The sequence below is a fragment of the Perognathus longimembris genome, chromosome 10, assembly GCF_023159225.1.
Source record: "Perognathus longimembris pacificus isolate PPM17 chromosome 10, ASM2315922v1, whole genome shotgun sequence".
NCBI lineage: Eukaryota > Metazoa > Chordata > Mammalia > Rodentia > Heteromyidae > Perognathus > Perognathus longimembris.
The window spans coordinates 68,737,867-68,761,660 of NC_063170.1; the positions used below are offsets into that span (position 1 = coordinate 68,737,867).

A 23,794-nucleotide genomic window follows, 5' to 3' on the forward strand; every position below is an offset into this window, starting at 1 on the left:
TCTGGCCGTTTTCCATATACGTGGTGCTGGGGAATTGAACCGAGAGCTTCATGTGTAGGAGGCAAGCGCTCTTGCCACTAGGCCGTATTCCCAGCCCTCCATTCATCTGTTGAATGGATATCAGATCCTGGCATGATGTCATAACTTGACTATTGTCAATACTACAATAATAATTATGGTGTGCAGATATCTGTTCTGTATACTGACCTTGATTTTGTCCGTTTATACCCAGGTATGCTAAAGCTGAAGCATGTAGCAGTTCTATTTTTAGTTTTTTGAGGAAGCTGCATACTGTTTTCCATATTAATTGAAATTATATTACCACCAGTAATATATAAAGGTTCCTTCCTCATATTCTTATCAACACTTGTTATTTTTGTTTTGTCTTTATAATTCTCACTAGAATGAGATAGAATATCAGTGTAGTGTTGATTTGCAGTTCTCAGAACGTTAAAGATACTGAGCATTTTTTCATATATTTATTGGCTATTTGTACTTGTTTTGAGAAGTATCTTTGCACATTTGTTGATTTGATTATTTTGTTGTTTTTTTTGAATTCTTAACATATTCGGGATATTAGCCCATTCTCAGATGAATAGCTGTCAAGGTTTTCTCCCATTCTTTTCTCTGTCCATTATTTCCTTTTTGTATAGAAGCGTATTTTAATATGATGTAATCCTGTATGTTAATTCTCAAGGATACAAACCAGATGATCATCTCAATAGATGCAGAATAAAATTTTAGTAAAATTCCACATTTTCTCCTGTTAGGAATAAACTAGGAGTCGAAGGGTAATAGTCAAGATAAAGATTATTTGACAGATCCATAGCTAATATGATATTGAATGGGGAAAACTGAAGATTTCCTCTAAAATCAGCAGTGAGTCAAGGGTACTTATTCTCATTCTTATTCCATGTACTTGAAATTTTAGTCAGAACAATCAGAGAACAATAAAAGCGATATGAATGGGAAAGGAGAAAGTCAAACCACACACGACTGCAAATGATGAGTCTGTGTGGAAAGCCCTACAGATGCCACTGAAAGATTCTTAGAACTGATAAATTCTGCAAAGTAGCCAGATACAAAAATCAACATATAAAAATGACTAGTTTTCTTCTATGCATATAATAAGCTTTCTCAGAGAAATCTAGAAAATAATCCCATTCCTAATACCCACAAAAATGTATTTAGGAATAAACCTAGCCAAGGATGTAGAAGACCTCTACAATAAGAAAATACAGAACACTAAAGAAAGAATTGCAGACATTAGAAGATAGAAAGGCCTTCCATGTTCATGAATGAGCAGAATCAATTAAAATAGCCATACTACTGAAGCAGTTTTCAGATTCAATGCAATCCATGTCAAATACCAGTGACATTCTCCACAAAACAAGAAAAACAACTCTAAAATGTATATGCATTAAGATGAGTAAGATAGTGTATCTTGGTAATCCCAGCGTTTAGGAGGATGAGACCAGTTTGGACTACATAGTGAGATCTTGTCTTTAAAAAGAAACAAATGGGTGAGAATGGCCCATGGCTGCATTTCTAGCTATTCAGGAGGCTGAGATCTGACGATTGTACTTTGAAGGTAGCCTGTTGAGAAAAATCTGTGAGACTTATCTCCAGTTAACCAGCAAAAAAAAAAAAAAAAAAAAAAAAAGCCAGAAATGAAGCTTGTGACTCGGGTGGTAGAGTAAATAGCTTTGGGCAAAAAAAGAATCCCAGGGACAGTGCCTAGGCCAAGTTCTAGCCTCAGGATGAGAGATGGCACATGCATGCACACGCACACGCACACGCACACGCACACACACACCAAAAAGATGAAAAGATTGAGTTAGTGTGCTCAATTCTGATAGGAAAAGTGAGTAGGAGAAGTTCTTTGGGGGTTTTGTGGTGGTAGCAGACAGCAGGGAGCGCCCTCTAGTGTCACAGGTCCTGTACTAGCCTTGGGTCATGGAACCCTTAGCCTCACAGCAGGTGGTTTTGCAGCTCTTGGGCCTCAGCGATCAGGTCCTCCGCCCTGGACAATGGTGGTTTTACAGGTTGACCTTTGATTGTTGAGGTTCTCAACCCTTAACATGTGTGCAAGTGTTAATAGTTCTGAGATCTCAGATTAGGGATCCTCAGCGTTTGACAGAAACTGGTGTCATATCTCTTTGACACCCTGGCAGTGGCCTGGGCCTGCAGTTTCTCTCCTCTGCACCTCTAGCGCGTTTTTCTTTGGTGGTACTGTGGTTTGAACTCGGGGGCCTTGTGCTTGCTAGGTAAGCACTTCTACCCCTTGAGTCGTGTGCCCAGTCCTTTTTTGCTGTGGTTATTGTGCACATGGTTGTTCCTGCCCACCCCTGCCCCCTTGGTTATTCTGAGACTGCAATCTACCTACTTTGGCCCCCCATGTAGCTAGGGTTACAGGTGGGTACCGTCACACCAAGCTTAATTTTGAGAAAGGATCTCACTAACTTTTTATTCAAACTAGACTTAAAACTGAGATCCTCCCAATTAACAAACACTGAAACCTTTTTACTTTATACATGTGGTTTTAGTGCAGATAGACTTCTTGGTAAGACTTGTCTATTTACTGTTGACTTTTTAAAATTTCTAAACCCTATTTTACTGTGTTTTTTACAAAACTCTTTCCTGATAAACCTGCAGAAACCAGAGTAAATACCTCGACTGCAGTTACTATCAAAGCACAGAGTACCTTGTTAATGTGCTGCATACTGAATAATTCCCAATATAGTATGCCTCATCACAGTCAAGATACATTTGTACCTTTCCAAATTAGAGACTTTTATTATGAGTTGCATAAGGAATAGTGAATACTGTATCTTCCATTTTGTATGAAATGTAGCTATTTTGTGGAACCATGGCCTAGCCTTGAAGAAGTTTGATGAAGCCTATTTTTACATAAATTTGTTAGCTAAAAATGTTATTTTAAAATATATCAAAAGACATTATAAGCCTCTTTAATTGAGACAGCCTAGAGAACCTGCCCTTTTGAATCTTCACAATCTTCATTTTAAGTAATTTCTTCAGGATTCTGTTTAAATGCAAGTAGCACATCCCAGAATTAGCAAGGCATGCTGAGTACTTCTCCTTTCTTCCACAATAGATTATAACGTGACAGATCAGATGGATGCATCATAAAAAATGTCTCATGTAGAATATTGTAGATTGCCATTCAAAGTCACTAACAGAGTTTATAAAGGTTTCACAAGGTAAGAAATCCTGGTAAATTGAAATTCTTACATTAGTTTTTATATGTAGAAGATGAGATTTTCAGTACTGAGTTCTATGTGATTTTTAATCTGTACAGTAATGAAGTTAAATAAATCAAATATATAAGAAGTCTTCATTGGTGTTACAAAATAAATTATAAGTACTAACAAAAATATTGAAAATACAGTGGGTTAATTTGCTTGAAAATTAATAGTTGAATTTTCATGCTATTTTAAAAGTTGAAGTGTTTATTATTTATTTATTGCCAGTCCTGGGGTTTGGACTCAGGGCCTGAGCACTGTCCCTGGCTGCTTCTTTGCTCAAGGCTAGCACTCTACCACTTGAGCCACAGTGCTACCCACTTCCAACCTTTTCTGTTTATGTGGTACTGAGGAATTGAACCCAGGGCTTTATGCATGCTAGGCAAGCACTCTACCACTAAGCCACATTCTCAGTCCCAAAGGTTTTATTTTTTATGTAGATAAAAGGAAATATATTTGTGTGTGTGTATATATATATATATATATATATATATATATATATGCCACTTCTGGCTTTTTCTATATATGTGGTGCTGAGGAATGGAACCCAAGGCTTCATGTATATGAGGCAAGCACTCTACTACTAAGCCATATTCCCAGCCCCAAAGGAAATAATTTTTTGTTTGTTTGTTTTGTTTTTGGTTGGTCCTGGGGCTTGAACTCAAGGTCTGGGCTCTGTCCCTGAGCCTGTCTGTGCCACAGTGACACTTCCAGCTTTTTCTGTTTATGTGGTACTGAGGAATCGAACCCAGGGCTTCATGCATGCTAGGCAAGCACTCTACCACTAAGCCACATTCCCAGCCCTAGGAAATCATTTTTAACATTCATCCTGACCATTGTCTGACCGTTGTCTGATGTTCAAAAAAGTTAATCCCCAGAGTTGAAAGTTTTTCTTATTTAAATGTTGTCCACATAAAAATCAGCCTCTAGAAGGTAGTTAATTCATAACAGACTTTAATTCAAATGTGTAAGCTTTAGCTGATGTTATAAAATTAGTTTTTTAGCTTCTGAAACATATAAGACATGTCTTCCTGTTTTCCATCATCTGTGACTGTCTACAAGTGGAGGGAAAGCCGGTAGCAATGTATAAGTGCATGGCTAAGTATAGAGGAAGAAGGAAGTCAACGTGATCTAGATAGAAAACTAGAGGAAAACATAGTAAGAGCCTATTGCCTGCCTTTGAGAGAATGAGAGGCACCGGTGCAGGGAAGCAGGGCTGCCCACACTCGTCATGGCCAGGTGTCAGGCAGATGTTTACGTGTTCAGTATGTGAGAGGCTAAGTAAATGCCCTACCACAGATGCATAACGAGGGCATAGGCATAACAATCTCTTTGGCAAATACGATTGTCACGGAGTTTATTTTAATTTTTCCCTTGGCAAAAGGCAAAGGAGGGTGAATGTGCTATGCTAATTGAAAGCTACTGGCACAGTTGGAAATAGCCTGAATAAAATAATACTTAGACCGACTCCAGCAGACTTCAGATCCCCACAATGGGTGCTTCTCACACTGGGCCTGTCTGTGCAGCCAGCGAGCGTGCAGGGGGAAGGAAGTTGCAGTGTATGTATGCTTGATCCCTGGAATGGTTGATCACTAGAATGCCCAAATTCACTCGATGATTGGAAGAGGGAAAGGAAGCATTCAAATACATATTGTGGTATGAAATGCAAAATCCCAGTGCTTTTGAAAGATAATGAGATTTGAAAGAGTTTGGGCCCCACAGGAGAGGGGAAGGCATTTACCCTGCTTTCCCCTCTTTGGCTGGGGTGCTAAACTGTTGAAGATTTCCATCCTCCAGGATCTGTGCATTTTTAACCGGCTGGGCTGTGTGTGGATTTGACACTTGTAGAGTTCCCTAGGAACATATGGGATGCTGAGACGCGGTTGTCTCAGAGGAGTTGTCACTGTGCACCAACCCGACTGACAAGAAAGGAAGATGGATGCACATAAGTTAGGCCAGGGCTGGAGCATACTGGAGTGCTTGCCTGACATACCTAAGGCTCTGCATTCACCCCTAGTACCAAAACAGTTAAGGCCAGAAAGAGCCTTTTTGTCAGTATATAAAAACTCATTTGTATCATAAGGAGACTAATCCTGACAGTACAGCAAATGACCCAAGATGATTTCAGAGTTGTGTCTTAAGCGAAACAGCAGCCACTAAAACGTAGTACTGTGTAATTTCACTTATATAAGGAATATGACAGACTATAGAATGCCAAGTGCCTGGGGCCAGGGGCAAGGGGAATACAGGTTGTTGTTTAAAGAGAACTCCAGTTTAACAAAATGGAAGCATTCTGGAGATCTGTCTCCAACACTGAGAGTATACTTCCTGCCACTGGGCTGTATGCTTCAGAATGATCAAGAAGCTAAGTTATGTGTTGATGTTTGTTTGAGCTGTGTTTTATTACAAATGCTCTTCTCCAGGTTTTCCTGTATTTTCTTGTGTCCTTTCAGCAGACAAGTCAGAACAGCAGTGATGGGGGACCCTGGCGCCTCTAAGCTGCAGTTTGCCCCCTTCAGTAGTGCCTTGGATGTTGGCTTCTGGCATGAGCTGACCCAAAGGAAGCTGAATGAGTATCGGCTGGATGAAGCTCCCAGGGACATTAAGGGTTATTATTACAATGGTAGGTGGTCTTAGACTGCATCCTCCATCTGTGACCCCCTGTTCTCCATTGCGGTACTAGCTTCCATTCATTCATGCATGCATTCATTCATTTTCCAGTACTGGGGATGTAGCCCAGGCCTTACTAGACAAGCATTCTACCACTGAGCCCCACCACCAGCTGTCAGCTGTCCTCTAGAAGAGGACACCCATGTCTTTTACATACTGAGCTCTGTACTAGTTTTTGTTCTTATTTCTGACTTTGTTTCCTTCTTGACTTTTGTGTGTGTGTGTGTATGTGTGTATGCACTCACACTGGTGCTGGGGCTTGAATTCAGGGCGTAGGTGCTGTCTCTTAGCGTTGTTGTTCAAGGATGGCTCTCTGCCACTTGACCCACAGTTCCACTGCCAGTTTTTTGTTGTTAGTTGGAGATAAGAGTCTTATGGCCTTTCCTACCCAGGCTGGCTTCTAACCACTGTCCTCAGATCTCAGGCTGCAGGTGTGAGCCACTAGCGCCCCCCCCCACTCCCCCAACTTTTGACCTAGGCTTTTTTTTTTACATTTCTTTTCCCATCTAACAGGAAAAAGTGAGAAAGTAGTTAAAATCAAGTTATTAACCCAGTAGTGATTACTTAGCTTACTGAGGAGAAGACTGAAATATCTCCCTCCCCCCCCGAATCTTTTTTTTCTCATATACTTTAGACAGATCTCCCACCTGTGCTAGATAGAGCCTGTCACATTCTGCCATTGTCTACAGACAGGTGTCAGCTACGCACATAGAGAAGCAGGAATGAGTGGGACACTTTGGGCTCAAGTACAAAAGAAGAAAACTGCTCACAGGCAGTTTTGCTGTGAATTCTGCTCTTCTGACTTGCTACTAAAAATGTGATCATGCTTTTGTCCAGGGGATTCTGCTGGGCTGCCAGCTCGCCTCACGTTGGAGTTCAGTGCTTTCGACATGTGAGTATTGATTTATTTGGCATCTGAATAAAGAACACTTTTAGGGGAGGGAGGAAGGGGAATTGATTAAATCCATTGATAGAGGCATGGAAATGTCACAAGGAAATCCTCCCTGTATGACTCACGTATGCTACTAAAAAATGGGGTGCTTGCTTTGGATGAGGAGTGACCACAGGAAAGCTAGCGATGTGCTGGGAGCAGAGCCTGGGCCTCCCATTGAAACAAGTGCCATTTATGCCCATCTGGTTCATTTTTTCTGCAGGGAAAAAAAATGGCATTTTTCAGAAACTTATCAAGTTCTCATTGACAGTTAGGCAATGTCCTCCTGATTTTGGTTATATTTAAGTGTGTGTGTGTGTGTGTGTTATTGGAGTTTGAATCAGGGTCTCACCCTAGCTAGGCAGATAGATGCTCTCTACTTTGAGGCATGCCCTCACCCCATTTTTGTTTAGTTATTTTTCATATAGGGTCTGGCCTCTGCCTTCTGAGTATCTGGGGAATTGGTATATACCACCATGCCTGCCGTATCGGCACCTCTGATTCCTCCTTTAGATGCCTGTCCATGAGTATCAGTCAGTGGACATTTGTTAGGCCACTTCTGCATATGACCACGTGCAAGGCCCCATGGAGACTACAAAGGAATATGACACACACATCCCTGAAGAAACTTTTTTATCCATTTGGGAGTTCTGGGAGTTTCTGGAGAGGAGAGATATTTATTCCACACTTAATTAGTTAGGCATTTTCATAAATCTATTCCTTTCACACCTGCCAGGTGTGATTTTTTTTTCTCCCCTTTTCAGATGAGCACCCTGTGGATCAACATGTAACGTAGCTGGCCCAAGGTCAGGCTCAGCTAAATGTAGAAAACCAGAGTGAGAAAAATTTAAATGCACCCAGAAGCATTTTTGAAGGGTTCTACAGGAACAGGAACAGGAAGGGGGGTAGGGGCACACATTGAGGAAAGAATATGTCTGGCTTCTACTGGGTTGAGTTTGAGTAACAGCATTCACCGGAAATGTCAGGAGATCCCGGAGTCAAAGGGTGAGGGCCAGACGTGACCTGGGAGTTATCCAGAGAGAGAGACCGTGAGGCTGGAGGAGGCTGGTAGCATTAACAGGATGAAGGGCAGGAGCCATGAGTAGCCCTGCTCAGAGGAGAAAGAGGACACTGAGCTGGCCTAGGACATGAGTTGTTAGAAAGTCATCAGGGTCAGAGTTCAATGTAAAGGTTACTGCATTTGGTGACTAATGTATTCGGGGTCCTCGTGAATTCGCGTTCGTAAAAGACTAGAATTGTACATGTTGGGGCTTATTGAGAGCTGAAGAATTCGAGACACAGTGAGGTTCGCGTCTGCCTTCTGAACTCAGCACTCTCAGGACAAGGGCCTGAGTGGGTGAAGAGGTCGTAAGAGGGGCCTCCTGGCTGTAGAAAATGTCCTCAGTCAGCTGGGTAGGGCCCTAATGGCAGCAGTCAATGAGTAGAAATTGTCTCCTAATTCAGGTAATGCGTCCCTAGATTTTCTCAAAATATTGACACATTTTGTTCCTTTATCTCCAGTAAATTGCAAAACTTAGAAGTATAATGCTAATCCATAGCAGTGCTGATCTTTTTATCTCTAAAGAGTGGTGCTGGTGTCCCCCCGCCCCTTCCTGGCTGTCCAGCTCCATCATAAATTCCTGGTGATCACTTGTCAAAACAAATTAAGTCCTGCTAATCTCTCTCCTGTTTTGGCAAGCACTGTCTTGCTTTTGCAGGAGTTATGGGGTAACAGGGAAATATGTCAGCATTAAATTGTCTAAGGAGGGCAGGGGGAGCCTCAGCCAGAGAGAGAGCAGTGGCCATCTGGACTTTGTGTGCAGCTCATCTCCACCCGCCTCCATCTCCATCTGATACTAGACGGAGGTTCTGTTAGAAGATTTTAGCCATTTTATTCTTGGGAACATTAATTCGAAAAAATGCAATTCATAAAAGTGAAATTTGATCTTACTCCAAAATGAATAACCCAGAAATTCAGGTTGCAGACCGCCTCTGGCCCTGCAGCAATGACCGTCACACAGCTTGCTGGTCTCACTGGACATGTCTGCCCTCTTAGCCATTGAGTCCCTTGGTTTGCAAGACACTGGCATAGTGGGGAGTGTGAAGATAGCCCTGGGTGTGAAGTATGCAGATGTGGTGAATTACCTGTGCTTCCTTAATCAGTCCCGTTCCTTCTCCTCACATGAGCTGTCTTCTGTTGTTTCTTCCTGACTTAAAGTCTGATTTTCTGAGTTCCTCTTTTGTAGCTTGTTGAGGAATTTTAAAGAAAGCATTTGGGGATGCTCAAAATGCAGGAGTTATTGTTACTGTCTTGGTTTTTATTGCGGTATATCTACATGCGTTTGTAGAGAAAAAGGTGAGTTTATTCATCAGGACAGGTCCGTACTGGGCAGGATGTATAGGAGTTAGAAATGCAAGGACTTGCACCAAGCACACAGGAGAAGACAGAAATGTAGATTGTGGTGTGCTCAGTGTGTAACAAAGGTGGAGAACAATCGTTATTTCAGGAATACTTACTAATGTGTCCTCCGTGTCTTGGTGATAGATCTTGGTAGGCACTGGGCATACAGAGGAATGCAGTACTACACACTGCTCCAGACCTAACTCTCTCTAGGGCTTTTCTCCTTGAGCCTGCCTTTGACCCTATCTTACCTGCACGAAAAGCATTCTTTTAGGACAAACTCTGATTTGCCCACTCAGTTCCTGAGGGAAGACTGGGCATTGAAAATTGGCCCTCCCCACCCTCTGGCATTTGGAACTTTGACAGGTGCCCTGGCAGTAAGCCCCTGATACTATCCTGGATTTAGATCGCTTCTTCAGATCTCTGAGCCCCATTTTTACAGACCCCAGATGAAAAGCCAGTGAGGCTTTTGTCCCAGAAGCTCCCATCGTTAGTCATAAGAGATGGCGGTATTAGAGCACTGATGCATGATTCATTTTGTATCTATAACCTCAAAAACAACATCACTTCCAAGAAGAGAGCAGATTTGTCCCTGTCTGAATTTGCTTTCAGAATCCACTGCCCTTGTTCTGGCTGATTTCTCTGAGGCCCTCTCAGCCTCCAGGGTACTGCAGTGGGTGAGGGCTTTGAGGCAAGAGCCAGAGATTGACAGGAAGTTCAGACCAAATTCTGTGGCACTCAGAGGACCCTCGGCTTTGCCCAGCAGGCAATGCAGAGCCATGTTTGGACTAGGCTAGGTTGTGGAAGAAACAGAAGAAGTTCCTCAGGGAATTTACTGTCTTTCAGTTAACTGTATATGATTGTCATATTTTAAAATGCTCTGCAATATGCTCTGTCCTGTGGGTGGAATATTACCAGAGGAAAATGGAGTCCGGCTTCCTGGAGAGGAGGGGATGGAGCAGGGCCTTGGAGATGGGGGGTGCTGAGCATGGACTGGGCCACAGAAGACCCTGAATCACATGACTCCGGTTTTTAGCTTCACTCTGTCCAGTGTTCTGTCACTCTAGGTGAATTTCTTGAATTTTCAAGTGGGAGAAATCTGTTGTGCTAATTCAGACCTTTGTAGTCCAGTGATATTCCCCTCTTAGATTGTGTTAAAAAGTAGGACATGAACTTCTCCTTGGGACCCCTTCTTTTAGTTCTTGAGCGATGCTATTCATACTTTTCCAAAGAAATGTGTCATTAGTCTCCCTGCCCCACTGAGCGGTCCTGTGGCTTACTTGTTCCTCCCTGTTGGCTCAGTCGTCTTTGGGCTTGGCTAACTGTCTCTTTCTTGGGTCCAGGAGTTCTCCCACACCTGCACGCTGCTGTCCAGCTGCCGGAACACTATATAACACCAACACACTGGAGGCTTTCAAGACTGCAGATAAGAAGCTCCTTTTGGAACAAGTAGCGAATGAGGTGAGCTGGTTAGATGTGGGGTCTGTCTGTGATACATCCTCTGGTCTTGGCAGGTTGCTTTTCCCCATCAGACACATGGGGCTGTTGTAGAAACTAGTACATAACTGATAAGCAAAGAGGTTGGTGAGTTTTAGTTTATTACCACAGAGATTTCATGGACCTCAGGTGACGTAAAAGGTCAGTGGGGGCTGGTCCCACTAGTCTGTATGACCTTTCTGTCTTGCCATGCTTTCCCTTGCCTTCTCTGCCTCACTTGGAGCAAATCACAATAACTCCCTTTATTCCCTCCTCTTTCTTGTTCTTTCTACCTGCAGTGCCTTTTTGTTTCTTCATGTTTGCATTAGGGAGAAGAATTAAGATGGTCCATTGGAAGGAGGGGATAAGACAGTTTGTCCTCATTGTCCCACTTTAATTGAGAGATACTTAGACCAGCCTTAAAAATAATACCATCTTACACGTTTTTGATTCAGGAATGTATACTAAAGCAGCTATCAGTTTTCAGGTTCCCCAGAATATAAAAAAATAGAACAATTGTATTCAGAACCCCACTGCTGGAGAACATCCACAAAGGAGGTGAAGTCATTGTGTTCAAGAGATACTACCCTCCTGTGGTCATAGCAATGTTCCTCACAGCAGCCCAGATGTGCAGTCAACTCAGATGTCCATCACTGGATGAATGGATAAAGCAACTGTAGTACAAATGGAATATTAGCCACAGAAAGAAGAAACCCTATCATCTGTGACAATGTGTATGGGATTGGAGAACACTAGATTTTGTTGGTGGTGGTGGTAGTTGTGGGGCTTGAACTCAGGGCCTGGGTGATGTTTCAGCTCCTTTGTTCAAGACTAGCATACTACCGCTCTGAACCACAGCTCTACTTCCAGTTTTCTGGTAGTTAATTGGAGATAAGAGTTTCACAGACATTCTCATTGGAGCTGGCTTTGATCTGCAGTCCTTAGATCTCAGCCTCCTGAGTAGCTACGATTAGATGCTTGAGCCACCTAAGGAGAGGAGGACACCAGATTAAGTCAAAGAGGCCAGGTATCTAAAGACAAATGCTGTGTGCTCTCACTCATGTGGAAGCTAAAAGTATTGATTTAACAAAATTAGAAAGTAGAATTGTGGTCAACTAGAGGCTAGGAAGGGGAGAGAGAGGCTAAAGAGAAGGTGGATAACTAGTTAATACCATTAGCTAGGATAGAAGAGCCCTATTGTGTTTTATAACACAGTAGAGTAACTAGCTTACAACTGCTTATTGCGTATTCCTAATAATTCTCCAGAAGAGAGAATTCTGATAGTTTCCAACAGACAAGTGCCAGTTGCCCCCATTTGGTCATTACACATTGTGTATGTGTAATGAGTTGTTACACCTTTCCCCAGAAACAGGTACAATTATGATGTGCCAGTTAAAAAGACTTTCTGCCGGGGCTGGGGATATAGCCTAGTGGCAAGAGTGCCTGCCTCGGATACACGAGGCCCTAGGTTCGATTCCCCAGCACCACATATAGAGAAAACGGCCAGAAGCGGCGCTGTGGCTCAAGTGGCGGAGTGCTAGCCTTGAGCGGGAAGAAGCCAGGGACGGTGCTCCGGCCCTGAGTCCAAGGCCCAGGACTGGCCAAAAAAAAAAAAAAAAAGACTTTCTGCCAGTGTCACTCTGAAATAGACACCAACATAGGGAGAAAAGGGTCCTGTTTCTGGGTGCAGTGGCCAGAGAAGGAGGTACCCATTGGTTCTGAGCAGGTTTCCTTTCCCTGTAGCAGCCGCATTTGGTGACTCAGTTGATGGAGATTGCTTTTCTTGACTTGTATCCTGGTTATCCCTGGGCCTCCCACTCTGTCCACATGCTTCGGAGAGCTTTCTCCATCATGGGAAAAAGCCGGTTGCTCTGCAGGATTCCCCTCCTGGAGGAGGGTGCTGACTTTTCCTGGCAGGTTTTGCCTACTCCTTCAGCTAGTAAGAAACCCGGGGGCCTGCTCCTCCGTGTCCAGCTCCTCCAAGGGCGGCTGCGGGGACTCTTTGCTTATTCCCTCTCACATCCATGCTTGGGGAGTGGTTCTTCTGTTGGCAATTCTGTTTTGTCCTGCTTAGCAACTCAAAAGTTTAGCAACTAATTTTAGCTACTAAAACATCTTGTGATCACCAGCTGTTGACCAGGACCAGTTTTTGCTTCCAGACACAGGGCTTGCTGAGTGTACATAAACTGGAATTTCATTCTGCCTTTCCCAGCTCTGAAGGCAAATCCCGAGGAAGGCTTTAAGAAGTCACTTCCTTGTAGTTCAGGTCATTTCCTAGGCTCTTTACCTCTCTCCTAGCAGGGCCTGGTATTCCTCACAGGAATTGCATGCACATCTGTGCCCCTCCTTTTTCCTTGGTGGACAGCTTCTTGACTATCTTTTACTTTTACATCCTCTGTGTGCCTGGCATATAGGAGACTATAAGCACAAACCTGCCGATGGCAGTCTGGGAGGCCTGAGAGTGGCTTATTCTTCTTTTCTAGGCTGAGCCTGTATCAGCAGGCACTTGGACTCACTCACTCAGCTCAGAGGCTAGGGGAGGGAGCCACCAGAAAGGCAGTGAAGTGGGCAGTCGGGTAATGAAGCACAGGTAACCTCAGCACAGGGCTGGGGTAAGTGAGGCTGGGCCCGGAGGAAAGAACTTGGTGCTTCTCAACTCTGTGCTGTGTTTGACAGAACAGCTCAGAGACTCCTGGAAGCCTGCCATCACTCTTTTCTTTCTTCTGGCAGATCTGGGAATCCATCAAGTCAGGTGCTGCACTTGAAAATCCTGCGCTCCTCAACAAGTTCCTGCTTTTGACCTTTGCTGTAAGTAACTGGCCCCTGTTGCATAGAGACTGGTGGAGGCTCCTGGCTCAGCCCAGGGGCCTAGGAGCCCAGGAGGATGCTCTGCTCTCTGTGCTCTGGAGACTTTAAAGAAATAATGGTTTCTGTTAGTACGGGCAGTGCCAGCACCCATTAGCAGTGCAGGGTTAATCTCACTCAGTGGTTTCTAACCCTGTGACCTAGGTTCTCTCATTCAGGACAAGAGGGAGCCGCCTGCAAGGCCCAGTAGCATGGTTTCATTGTTACCAAATCTTTGTAAAGTTCAGTCCTCACAGCTCCCTGTGTGAGTCAGCTTCCTGATGCTTGGTGGAACACCCAAGTCAATTGACTGACAGGAGGAAAGGTGATCCCTGCCCTGTGATCCTGGGGCAGCAGAGTACATCATGGTGAGAGCATGTGGCAGAGAGGGTGCTCATTGCATGGCAATTGGAGAGCGAAGAGAGAGAGAGGGAGGATGGGTCCAATGTCCCTTTCAAAGCCCCAGCCCTAGGGGCTTAACTTCCTCTCCTAAATGGTCCACTACCTCCCAATAGCACCCCAGGCTGAGGACCAAACACTCATTAGTTTGACCACACAGTTTTAGGAAGACAGAAAAAACTGCTAAGGGCAGCCTTGAGTAGGCTGCGTGAGGCTAACACTGACCCCTATGGGGCAGATGGGGGTGCTGGCAACAACGGCAGCTGCACGCAGGTGTGTGCAAATACTTTCACTTAGGGTTTATTATTAACCTCACATGGATGTGAAAACATATCCAGACAGTGATTCCAGTTTCCACTTTCATTACAGTATTCAATAAATCAGGTGAGATACTCAGCACTTTATTTCACAAGAGACTGCATTAGCTGATTTTGCCCAACTGTATGTAGACTAATGTCAGAGTATGTTTAAGGCAGGCTAGTTCAAGGTTCAGTGTATAAAACACTTCCAACCTACAGTGTGATGATTTTAGCTTCAGTGGGATTATCTGGACATAAACATATGGTGAATGGAAGAACATATATGGGGTGTGTGTGTGTGTGTTAAAAAGCCAATCTTGACTCTTTAATTATGTTTACTCTATAATGTTCTATGTATATGCTCTGTAGTAGACTTTTGGTAAACATTACATTGCTTCTAATGTCCCCTATTATTTAAACAATGTTGCTGCAAACAATATTTGCCATGTTGGTGTTTTTCTCATTTTGTTTATTTAGAATAAGTTAATGAGGGCTGGAGAAGTCGATCAAGTAGTGTATTGCCTGTGTAATAAGCATGAGACCCTCAAACCCCAGTACTAAGAAAGAAGAAGAAAGAAAAGGAAGGAAGGAAGGAAGGAAAAACAAAGAGTTATGGAATATGAAATTATTGCTATGTGTTAAGCAGGTTGATTCACCACAACTTCTCTAGCTTTGAATGTTAATCCTATTCCTCCCACATTTTTTACTTTATTATTATTACTACTAATATTATTACTATTATTATTTTACCAAGTCTTAGGTCTGCCTTTCTCCTCTCCCTGCTAGTTTTGAATGCTGCCCACGTGACTTATTACCAAGCACAAGAAGGGATGCTGGGACACTCACACCTCTGGCCACGCCAGCTGGCAGCCATCTACCAAGAGCATTTTTCCTAACAAGTTAGAGTGCAGAGGAAAGAAAGATGATTCAATTCTCTGTCAGTTTGTTTATACATTCAGTGATTTTATAGGTCCTCTACTGGGATAGATTTAAAAATATCTCTGAAAATTTCTGGGTTTGTCACCAATCCATTTTTTTTTTTTTTGGCCAGTCCTGGGCCTTGGACTCAGGGCCTGAGCACTGTCCCTGGCTTCTTCCCGCTCAAGGCTAGCACTCTGCCACTTGAGCCACAGCGCCGCTTCTGGCCGTTTTCTGTATATGTGGTGCTGGGGAATCGAACCTAGGGCCTCGTGTATCCGAGGCAGGCACTCTTGCCACTAGGCTATATCCCCAGCCCTCACCAATCCATTTTATGTCAAGGGTTCTTGAGAATAGAAAACATTTGGCAATTGGTGCCTGATGAGAAGTAACACTAGCTCTTACTTAAAATTTTAGGGCATTTCCTAGATCAGTAGGTGTGTTGGCCTTTGTTGCCCTTTTTACTTAAACATTCTTAACCCGACTTAAAAAAAAAAGTATCTCTCCTTTAAAATCTGCAGACCCAAGGGGCTTTGCATTTAAGTTGATCTAAACCCTTTGTATCCTGAAAAGAATTGTAAGAAATTCAAGCCTTTTGACTCTGGAAGATGACCTGATAAAGCTTCTCAGAATGTGTGAGGTCCTTCATCCTGAATTGGTTAACCTTTTGCTAAAAGATCAGTTATGACAAATCATTTAAGTAGAAGAGAGAATAATCTCTGGGGGTGCTTTTGCTTTCCTTTCTGCTGTTTTTCTGACTCAAAGGACCAGACACTTCATTAATTTCAGTTTTGCAGTTTATTGCACCATTGTGAAAAGGGAATTTTTTCTTTGCTGATCAATTAGTGGCATAGTTAGAGACTGGGAAGCTATAAGTTACTGTTACTAGTCTTTCTTATCTGGAAGCATGTTTATATATAAATTTATATTTAACAAATCATCAAGCCAGGCACCAGTGGCTCACTGCTGTAATCCTAGCTACTTGGGAGGCTAAGATGTGAAGATCAGTGTTTGAAGCTAGACTCAGCAGGAAAATCTGTGAGAACTCTTTATTTCCAGTTAGCCAGCAAAAAGCTAGAAGTGGGGCTGGGGATATAGCCTAGTGGCAAGAGTGCCTGCCTCGGATACACGAGGCCCTAGGTTCGATTCCCCAGCACCACATATACAGAAAACGGCCAGAAGCGGCGCTGTGGCTCAGGTGGCGGAGTGCTAGCCTTGAGTGGGAAGAAGCCAGGGACAGTGCTCAGGCCCTGAGTCCAAGGCCCAGGACTGGCCAAAAAAAAAAAGCTACAAGTGGAGCTGTTGCTCAAATGGTAGAGATGCCAGCCTTGAGTTTAAAAACAAAAACCAAAACAAAAAACGAAGAGCAAACATTCAGGCCCTGAGTTCAAGACTCAGTACTGGCACCAAGGGAGGGAAAAAAAAGCCAGCAAGCATGGTCCATTTACATGAAAAACCCCCACTGAAGGAAGAGGACTTCCTGCTGATAGAGGGTTTTTTTCTGGGTTGCTGAAAATGTTCTAGAGGTAGCAGTGATGGTGATTTAGTCTTGTCGATATCCTGAACTAAAGAAATCTACGTCATAGTACATACACTTTCACATCGTGAGTTTTATGGTGTCCGAATTATGGCCCAACAAAACAGTTATGTATCATGATAATAATAATAATAAAAACCCTTGGTACAATTAGTATACTCCAAAAATAAATAAATAAGATGAACGACAGGAAAGTAAGTAGGCTCAGTTGGGGAAAGAAGTTTCCTAGTTTTGGGGATTCTACAGTGTGTGTGATTCAGGCTCCAAGCTGCAGGAATTCAGAGCAGGAGGCTCAAGAACAGCCCCACCAACCCTTCTCCCAGGTTCCCTTGCTGGCCCCCCCCCCCCGTGTGGGAGTGGCCAGCCCTTCTGTCTGCCGATGATTGGTGACTCATACTGTCGCTGTAAAGATAAAGCACTTGCTTTATCTTTACTGCAGAGAGTGAGCTGTGGTGATATTACAGATCTCATGTTTTGCCTTAGATACTGTGCACATACTTCACTGGGGAGGCATTTCCTAGGACAACATTAGGGAAAGGTTTTTTGTGTTTTTTGTGTTTTGTTTTGTTTTTTTGCCAGTCCTGGTGCTTGGTCTTTTTGCTCAAGGCTAGCACTCTGCCACTTGAACCACAGCGCCACTTCTGGCCATTTTCTGTATATGTGGTGCTGGGGAATGGAACCCAGGGCTTCATGTATACGAGGCAAGCACTCTTTTTTTTTTTTTTTTTTTTTTTTTGGCCAGTCCTGGGCCTTGAACTCAGGGCCTGAGCACTGTCCCTGGCTTCTTTTTGCTCAAGGCTAGCACTCTGCCACTTGAGCCACAGCGCCACTTCTGGCCGTTTTCTGTATATGTGGTGCTGGGGAATCGAACCCAGGGCCTCATGTATACAAGGCAAGCACTCTTGCCACTAGGCTATATCCCCAGCCCCGCAAGCACTCTTTTTTAAAAATTATTTTTATTTATTAATTAAATTTTGTTGACAAGGTGTTGTGCAAAAGGGGTACAGTTACATAATAGGGCAGTGAGTACATTTCTTGTGATAGCTTACACCCTCGTTTTTCTTTCCCTTCCCTAGATCAGGTAGGCATATATACAATACCCACTGTACCAAAAAGCATATACAGTAGCCACATGGCATACGCCAAAGGAAATTCGCCTAGAACTTCAAATATAACGTCAACAATAGAGTTGAGGCAAGCACTCTTGTCACTAGCCTGTATCCCCAGCCCCCTCAAGGGCAACATTAGATCAGCATTCCTTGTCACAAGCATTCCTTGTTAGAAAATCTAAGCTCTGAGATACAACCAAGTCTAAAACTTATCAAACGTTGACCTGAAACCACAAGTGGAAAATTTTGCATCTAGCCTCCTGTGATGGCTGTGGTTAAAATGCAGGTGCCTGAAAATGGGACATGAATATGCCTTTATGTCATGTGCAAACAGTGTGTATAAAACATAAATGACTTTTTTGTATAGAACTGGAGCTAGCCCCAAGATACATCACTTTATATGTGTATATATACAAATACTTCAGAATCCGAAAAACAAATTCCTATTCTGAAACCGCTCTGGTTCCAAGCATTGCAACAGAGGGTTCCTGTCATGCACGTGTAGGTTTATGACCACCATCGTAGCTCCCTCAGTAATGCACTTATGTTACTGTGCAGAGTGGATGTGTGTTCCGAGGTGGAGCTTGCACCTGGGGCTCGTTGAGTATATGTGGTACAGTGGCCAAAACAGCTTTGGAAACAACTCTAATCCCTACTCTGCTGTGTACTGTTTTGTTGTTTCCAGTTATTTACCCTGTTTTAAGCTTCAGCTTTCTGCTTTAAGGTGGAATAATAATGGATTCATCCCAGGCTGGTTTGTTATTAAAGCATGTGGCAGAGGTGATCGCTTACCCTGCAGCTTCTGTTAGCAAGTGTTTGGTAGAATGCTTTATATTTACTAGACAGTATGTGAGGGTGTTCTGGATCAAGGCACCTCTCTGCTCTCTTATCGTTTCTCCTGCAGATAAGAATATTTCACAAGCTAGACAATGTGCACATCAGCCTTTCTCTTTTTGTGGTTGCAAGTAGTTACATTATTGGATATATTTCAGTTTGACTACCAGTGTAACTCTAATATCTGGTTTTGTATTTTATATTCTAGGATCTGAAGAAGTACCACTTCTATTACTGGTTTTGTTATCCTGCTCTCTGTCTTCCTGAAAGTATACCTCTTATTCAGGGGCCACTGAGCTTGGGTCAAAGGTTTTCACCAACACAGGTATGGACAAAGCAAAATGCAGGCAAAACTGGCTTTCCAGTGTAAGAGTAATTATCCATACCAAAGACAAGAGGGCATTTCTCTGGATTGGAATGCAACAGTTGTGGGAATCCTCCAAAAATGTTATTGAGGATGGTATTTACAAAATTGTTTATAATGCATTTGCATATTCATCTTGATACATTTTAGAAACTCAGTTGCTGTGCCATTTGAGTCACGCCAGCAACACATTCTCTGTTGCTGTTTTTGAGATAAAGTCTCCCTGTAAGCCCATGCTGGCCTGCACTTCAAACTTCCTGATTGTACTTACTTCCCCCTCATAGCTGTCATGACAGGCATGTACCTATCACTGACTAGATGGAATCTCATGTAGTTTTTTGTCTAGGCTGGCCTAGAACCTTGATCTTCTAGATCTGTCTCCCAAGTAGCTAGAAGCATAGCCTTGAACCACCATGCACCACATCTGACCCATTTTGATACATTTATTTATTTATTTACTCATTCATTCATTCATTCATTTTTGTCTTTTCTTTTTTGGTACTGAGGATTGAATCCAGTACATTGCACTTGCTGGGCAAGCGTCTTGCCTCTGAACAACCTCCCAGCCCCCATATTGCTACTTTTAGAGAAGTAATGAGCAGTAATTTTTCAGAAGTTCTGTGGTATTTTACCAAATACCTAAGGGAAGGAATTACAGGAACATTTTGAAAGACCACAGTAATTTACCCAAATGTGGTTTATCATTTATTGTGGGGAGATGTAAAGCAGTATCCTTTGGGAATAGAGTCTTTCAAACAAAACACGAGGCCTTCTCTCAGCCTTGTAACTAAGTGGCAGAACTTCTCCAACAGGAATTGTATGTGCAGAGCCTTGCAGAGCTAGTCATCATCACTTAAGGTCATTGGAGATCAGTCCCCAAAAGAGCACTTAAAATCATCAGGCAACTAAAATAACAAACCCTCAACTAGACACTTCTGACTGTTGTTAAGGCAAAGATTGAGTGTCATGTGGGTCTCAATTCATGAAATACATTAGTCTCTTAAGATCCTGAATTCTGAGGCCAGGGAGAGGCCACTAAATTTTTAAAAATGTTAACTAATTTATAACAAACCCAAGATCGTAATTTTATGGAACTAATTTTCTGAATAGAAATCCAAGCTGGGGAAAATGATTATGTGTGGATATTGATTGCTTGTAGGTAAGGATTTTCCTTTCAGAGGGGACAGGAGTGCTCAGAAATTATCTCAGTAATGAATGTTCTACCTTGAGAATATGCTAAAAAACCCACTTTCACTTATATAGTTTAAATGAGCAGTTTATAAGGTAATGTGACTTATATCCAATGGAGCTATTGAGGATTGCGGTGAAGTTGATCACTGATAGGGTCTTGTTGGGTTATCACAGGAGAAAATGAAATGTTGGTTATCTCTAAGCCTTTGTGGCCAGAAGCTCAGGGAACCACCACACTGAACCACAAAATGCCCCTTTGTGCCACTGTGTAAGACACATTGCCTTGCACAGGCAAAATGTTATATAAAGGTTAAGTGGTATTATTAGGGACATTTTTGTTCATTTGCTGCTAAAGAGTAATGGGTATGATCAGTCATTTCCAGCCTTCTGGCTTTAAGGTGTCTTTCATTTGATGTCAGCTTTTAGCTGAGAACTGGGTATGTAATTTATTCTGGACGATAACTTCATCTTCACTGTTTGCAGATCCAAGCCCTGGAGCGTGCCTACGATGATCTCTGTCTGACAGAAGGAGTCACGGCCCTGCCTTACTTCTTAATCAAGTACGATGGCAACCTGGTGCTGGTGTCTTTGCTTAAACACTACAGTGATTTCTTCCAAGGTCAAAGGACAAAGGTCAGAGAAACTTTGAGTATGGTTTATTATTAAGTGAAAAGCAAATTTAAAGTTCATGTTATGATAGATGACTATAACATTTAAACCCTCATAGATCTCCTTAGCCCTCTAAAAGATGTTTCAGAACATGTCCTTCTCTCTGCTGTCTCTCACCTCTGCCATTCCTAGGTCAGTGCTTTGCTCTGAATTCCCTTCTTTTTCTTACAGCTTAGTCATTTGGTTTGCCTTTCTTTCTGTTGGTGCTGAAGCTGTCTCTGACATCCCTCCTGATACTGCGTAGATCCATATATTTGTTTCTGTTTTCACTGCCACCACTGCAGCTCAGGCCCCCATGTCTCACTTCTGGACAGTGGTATCTTCTTGCTATTACCAGAGCTTGAACTCAGGACCTCCAGCTTTCACTGCGCTTTCTTGCTCTTATCTGGTGCTCTACCACTTGAGTCACATCTCCAGTTTGGCATTTTGCTGCTTAATTGGGAAGAGTCTTTAGGACTTTTCTGCCCTAGCTGGCTTCGAGCGTTTGGTCCTGCAAGTTTCAGCCTTCTGAATCCTTAGGATTCTAGGCAGGAGCCACCAGTGCCTGGCTTGCTTTTGACTTACATACCACCCCTATAGAAAAACCTTTCTTACATCACTCACATTCACTCTGTCGTTCATAAATCAAGCCAGTGCTATCCTTCCTCTGGCCCAAGCTGCCCTTCCTCCCTCATCCCCATCCTCTGCTTCCCTGTAAACTATTGCTCTAGCTATAGCACTCTGCTTTTCACCACCCCAACACTGTCACCACCACCCACTCAATTATACCCAGAACTCTGTGTGTGTCTGTCTTTCCCTCATGTTGTATCATTTTCCTGAAACATACTCTGTGTGAACATCCTAAGTCATCTTCTCTATTCTTAATAAAATTCTCCCACTATACAGCCTTCTCATGAGTGTGATCTGTTCCTCTCCAGACTCGCCCCACTCCTCCTTGATCCTCATTTACAGGTCCATTCCTGTCCTAAGTCCCTCTGTGCCATAGTAGACTGTGCGCTCCTAGAGGGCAGGGCCCATGCCTCGTGCATCTGTGCTGTGTCATGTCTAGCACTTGTCTGAGGCTCTCAATAAAGTTCTTTTGAATGAATGAAAGAGTACTGTAAATGTCTTTCAGAAGTTATCACATATATCCAATTAGATATTATATATATATATGATTAAAGTATTTGCAGTTGTGAAATAAGGTAGAATAATATAAATAGTTGTATAAATATATCACAGCTAAGAAAAGAGACACCTGAAATTAGGATATTTGGTTCTGGAGGCAAAGGATCAAAGCCAGGGCCTTGTGAATGTTCTACTACTGAGCCTATGTCCCCAGCCAGTACATCTTTTCTTTTTTTTTTTTTTTTTTTTTTTGGCCAGTCCTGGGGCATGGACTTGGGGCCTGAGCACTGTCCCTGGCTTCTTCTTCTTTTTTTTTTGGCCAGTCCTGGGCCTTGGACTCAGGGCCTGAGCACTGTCCCTGGCTTCCTTTTGCTCAAGGCTAGCACTCTGCCACTTGAGCCACAGCGCCCCTTCTGGCCGTTTTCTGTATATGTGGTGCTGGGGGAATCGAACCCAGGGCCTCATGTATACGAGGCAAGCTCTCTTGCCACTAGGCCATATCCCCAGCCCTGTCCCTGGCTTCTTTTTGCTCAAGGCTAGCACTCTGCCACTTGAGCCACAGCGCCACTTCTGGCCATTTTCTGTATATGTGGTGCTGGGGAATTGAACCCAGAGCTTCATGTATACGAGGCAAGCACTCTTGCCACTAGGCCATATCCCCAGCCCCCATCTTTTCTTTCTTTCCTTTTATTTTTTTAAAGCACATTTTTTTATCAACTGTAATAGCATTTTATTTTCAGATGAAGCCCTTTTTAAGTCAAGGAATGAAGATTTCATCTTTACTAGAATTCTTTTCTTCTCCATTATCGTCGCAGGATACTAATGTAGCTAACTCAGTAGCAGTAGGATGGAGCGTTTGGTAACGGGGAACACAGTGCCGTGTGAGGAGCAGGGTGACCGCGGTGGGATTGCTCAGGAGCTGTGGCTTGGGTTGAGTGTGGTAAATATGTCAATCCCTCACAGTTCCACATACCAAATGAGCACTTCACGATTTGAAAGGGGCTTTCATGAACTTGAGAACTTGTATTAAAGCCCTGTTTTAGGTTTTAGCACCTGCATTTTGTGTTTGCGGGGTAGATGGTCTGGTTCCCAGGCCCCTGCACTCTCTACGCTTCCATTCTCACATTGCTTAAGTGGAGACCGTCTTTGCTTAACCCTAGGAATCCAGAGTAAATCTGGATTTGATCCACAGCGTACCCCTGTTGGCATTGGGACCTTTCTTCACCTTTGTCTCTATTAAATGGTGGCAATGTGACCTATGATCTCTTTTTTTTTTTTTTTTTTTTTTTTGGCCAGTCCTGGGGCTTGGACTCAGGGCCTGAGCACTGTCCCTGGCTTGTTTTTGCTCAAGGCTAGCACTCTGCCACTTGAGCCACAGCGCCACTTCTGGCCATTTTCTGTATATGTGGTGCTGGGGAATTGAACCCAGGGCCTCATGTATATGAGGCAGGCACTCTTGCCACTAGGCCATATCCCCAGCCCGACCTATGATCTCTTGCTGAATTAAACCTGAGTGAAATGCCTGGCTCGTAGCAGGTATTCCATAGAGGTCCATTTCTTTTCTTCCCAACACATTCCTGGGTCTCCTGATGTGTTCTGGAGGTTTGCTGAGACCAGCCGCCTGCCCTGATCAGGCCTATTGTCCTTCACTTGGTTAGAGTTGTAGCTCAAGAGAGCCTGGATTTCCTCAGCGCATGTAGTGAGCTCCTCCTTGTGAGGCAGAAATTGAGACTTGGTCACACCTGTTCTCACAGACCAGAAAGGCAGATGACACTGACTTGT

General features: G+C 43.3%; 1 protein-coding gene across 3 annotated transcripts in view; it reads left to right on the forward strand.

Moving 5' to 3' along the window:
* The window catches only part of Atg7 (autophagy related 7), a 157,348-nt gene that overhangs the window by 8,811 nt on the left and 124,743 nt on the right, over nt 1-23,794 (forward strand). Inside the window, exons 2-7 of one of the 3 annotated variants that reach the window (XM_048356280.1) lie at nt 5,687-5,886; nt 6,771-6,825; nt 10,609-10,726; nt 13,472-13,549; nt 18,890-19,006; nt 20,720-20,869. In XM_048356280.1, the coding sequence (XP_048212237.1) occupies nt 5,739-5,886; nt 6,771-6,825; nt 10,609-10,726; nt 13,472-13,549; nt 18,890-19,006; nt 20,720-20,869 (666 nt within the window). In that variant the 5' untranslated portion in view covers nt 5,687-5,738. The remainder of the gene's footprint in view (nt 1-5,686; nt 5,887-6,770; nt 6,826-10,608; nt 10,727-13,471; nt 13,550-18,889; nt 19,007-20,719; nt 20,870-23,794) is intronic. The other 2 variants (XM_048356279.1, XM_048356281.1) reach the window with 2 other exon arrangements.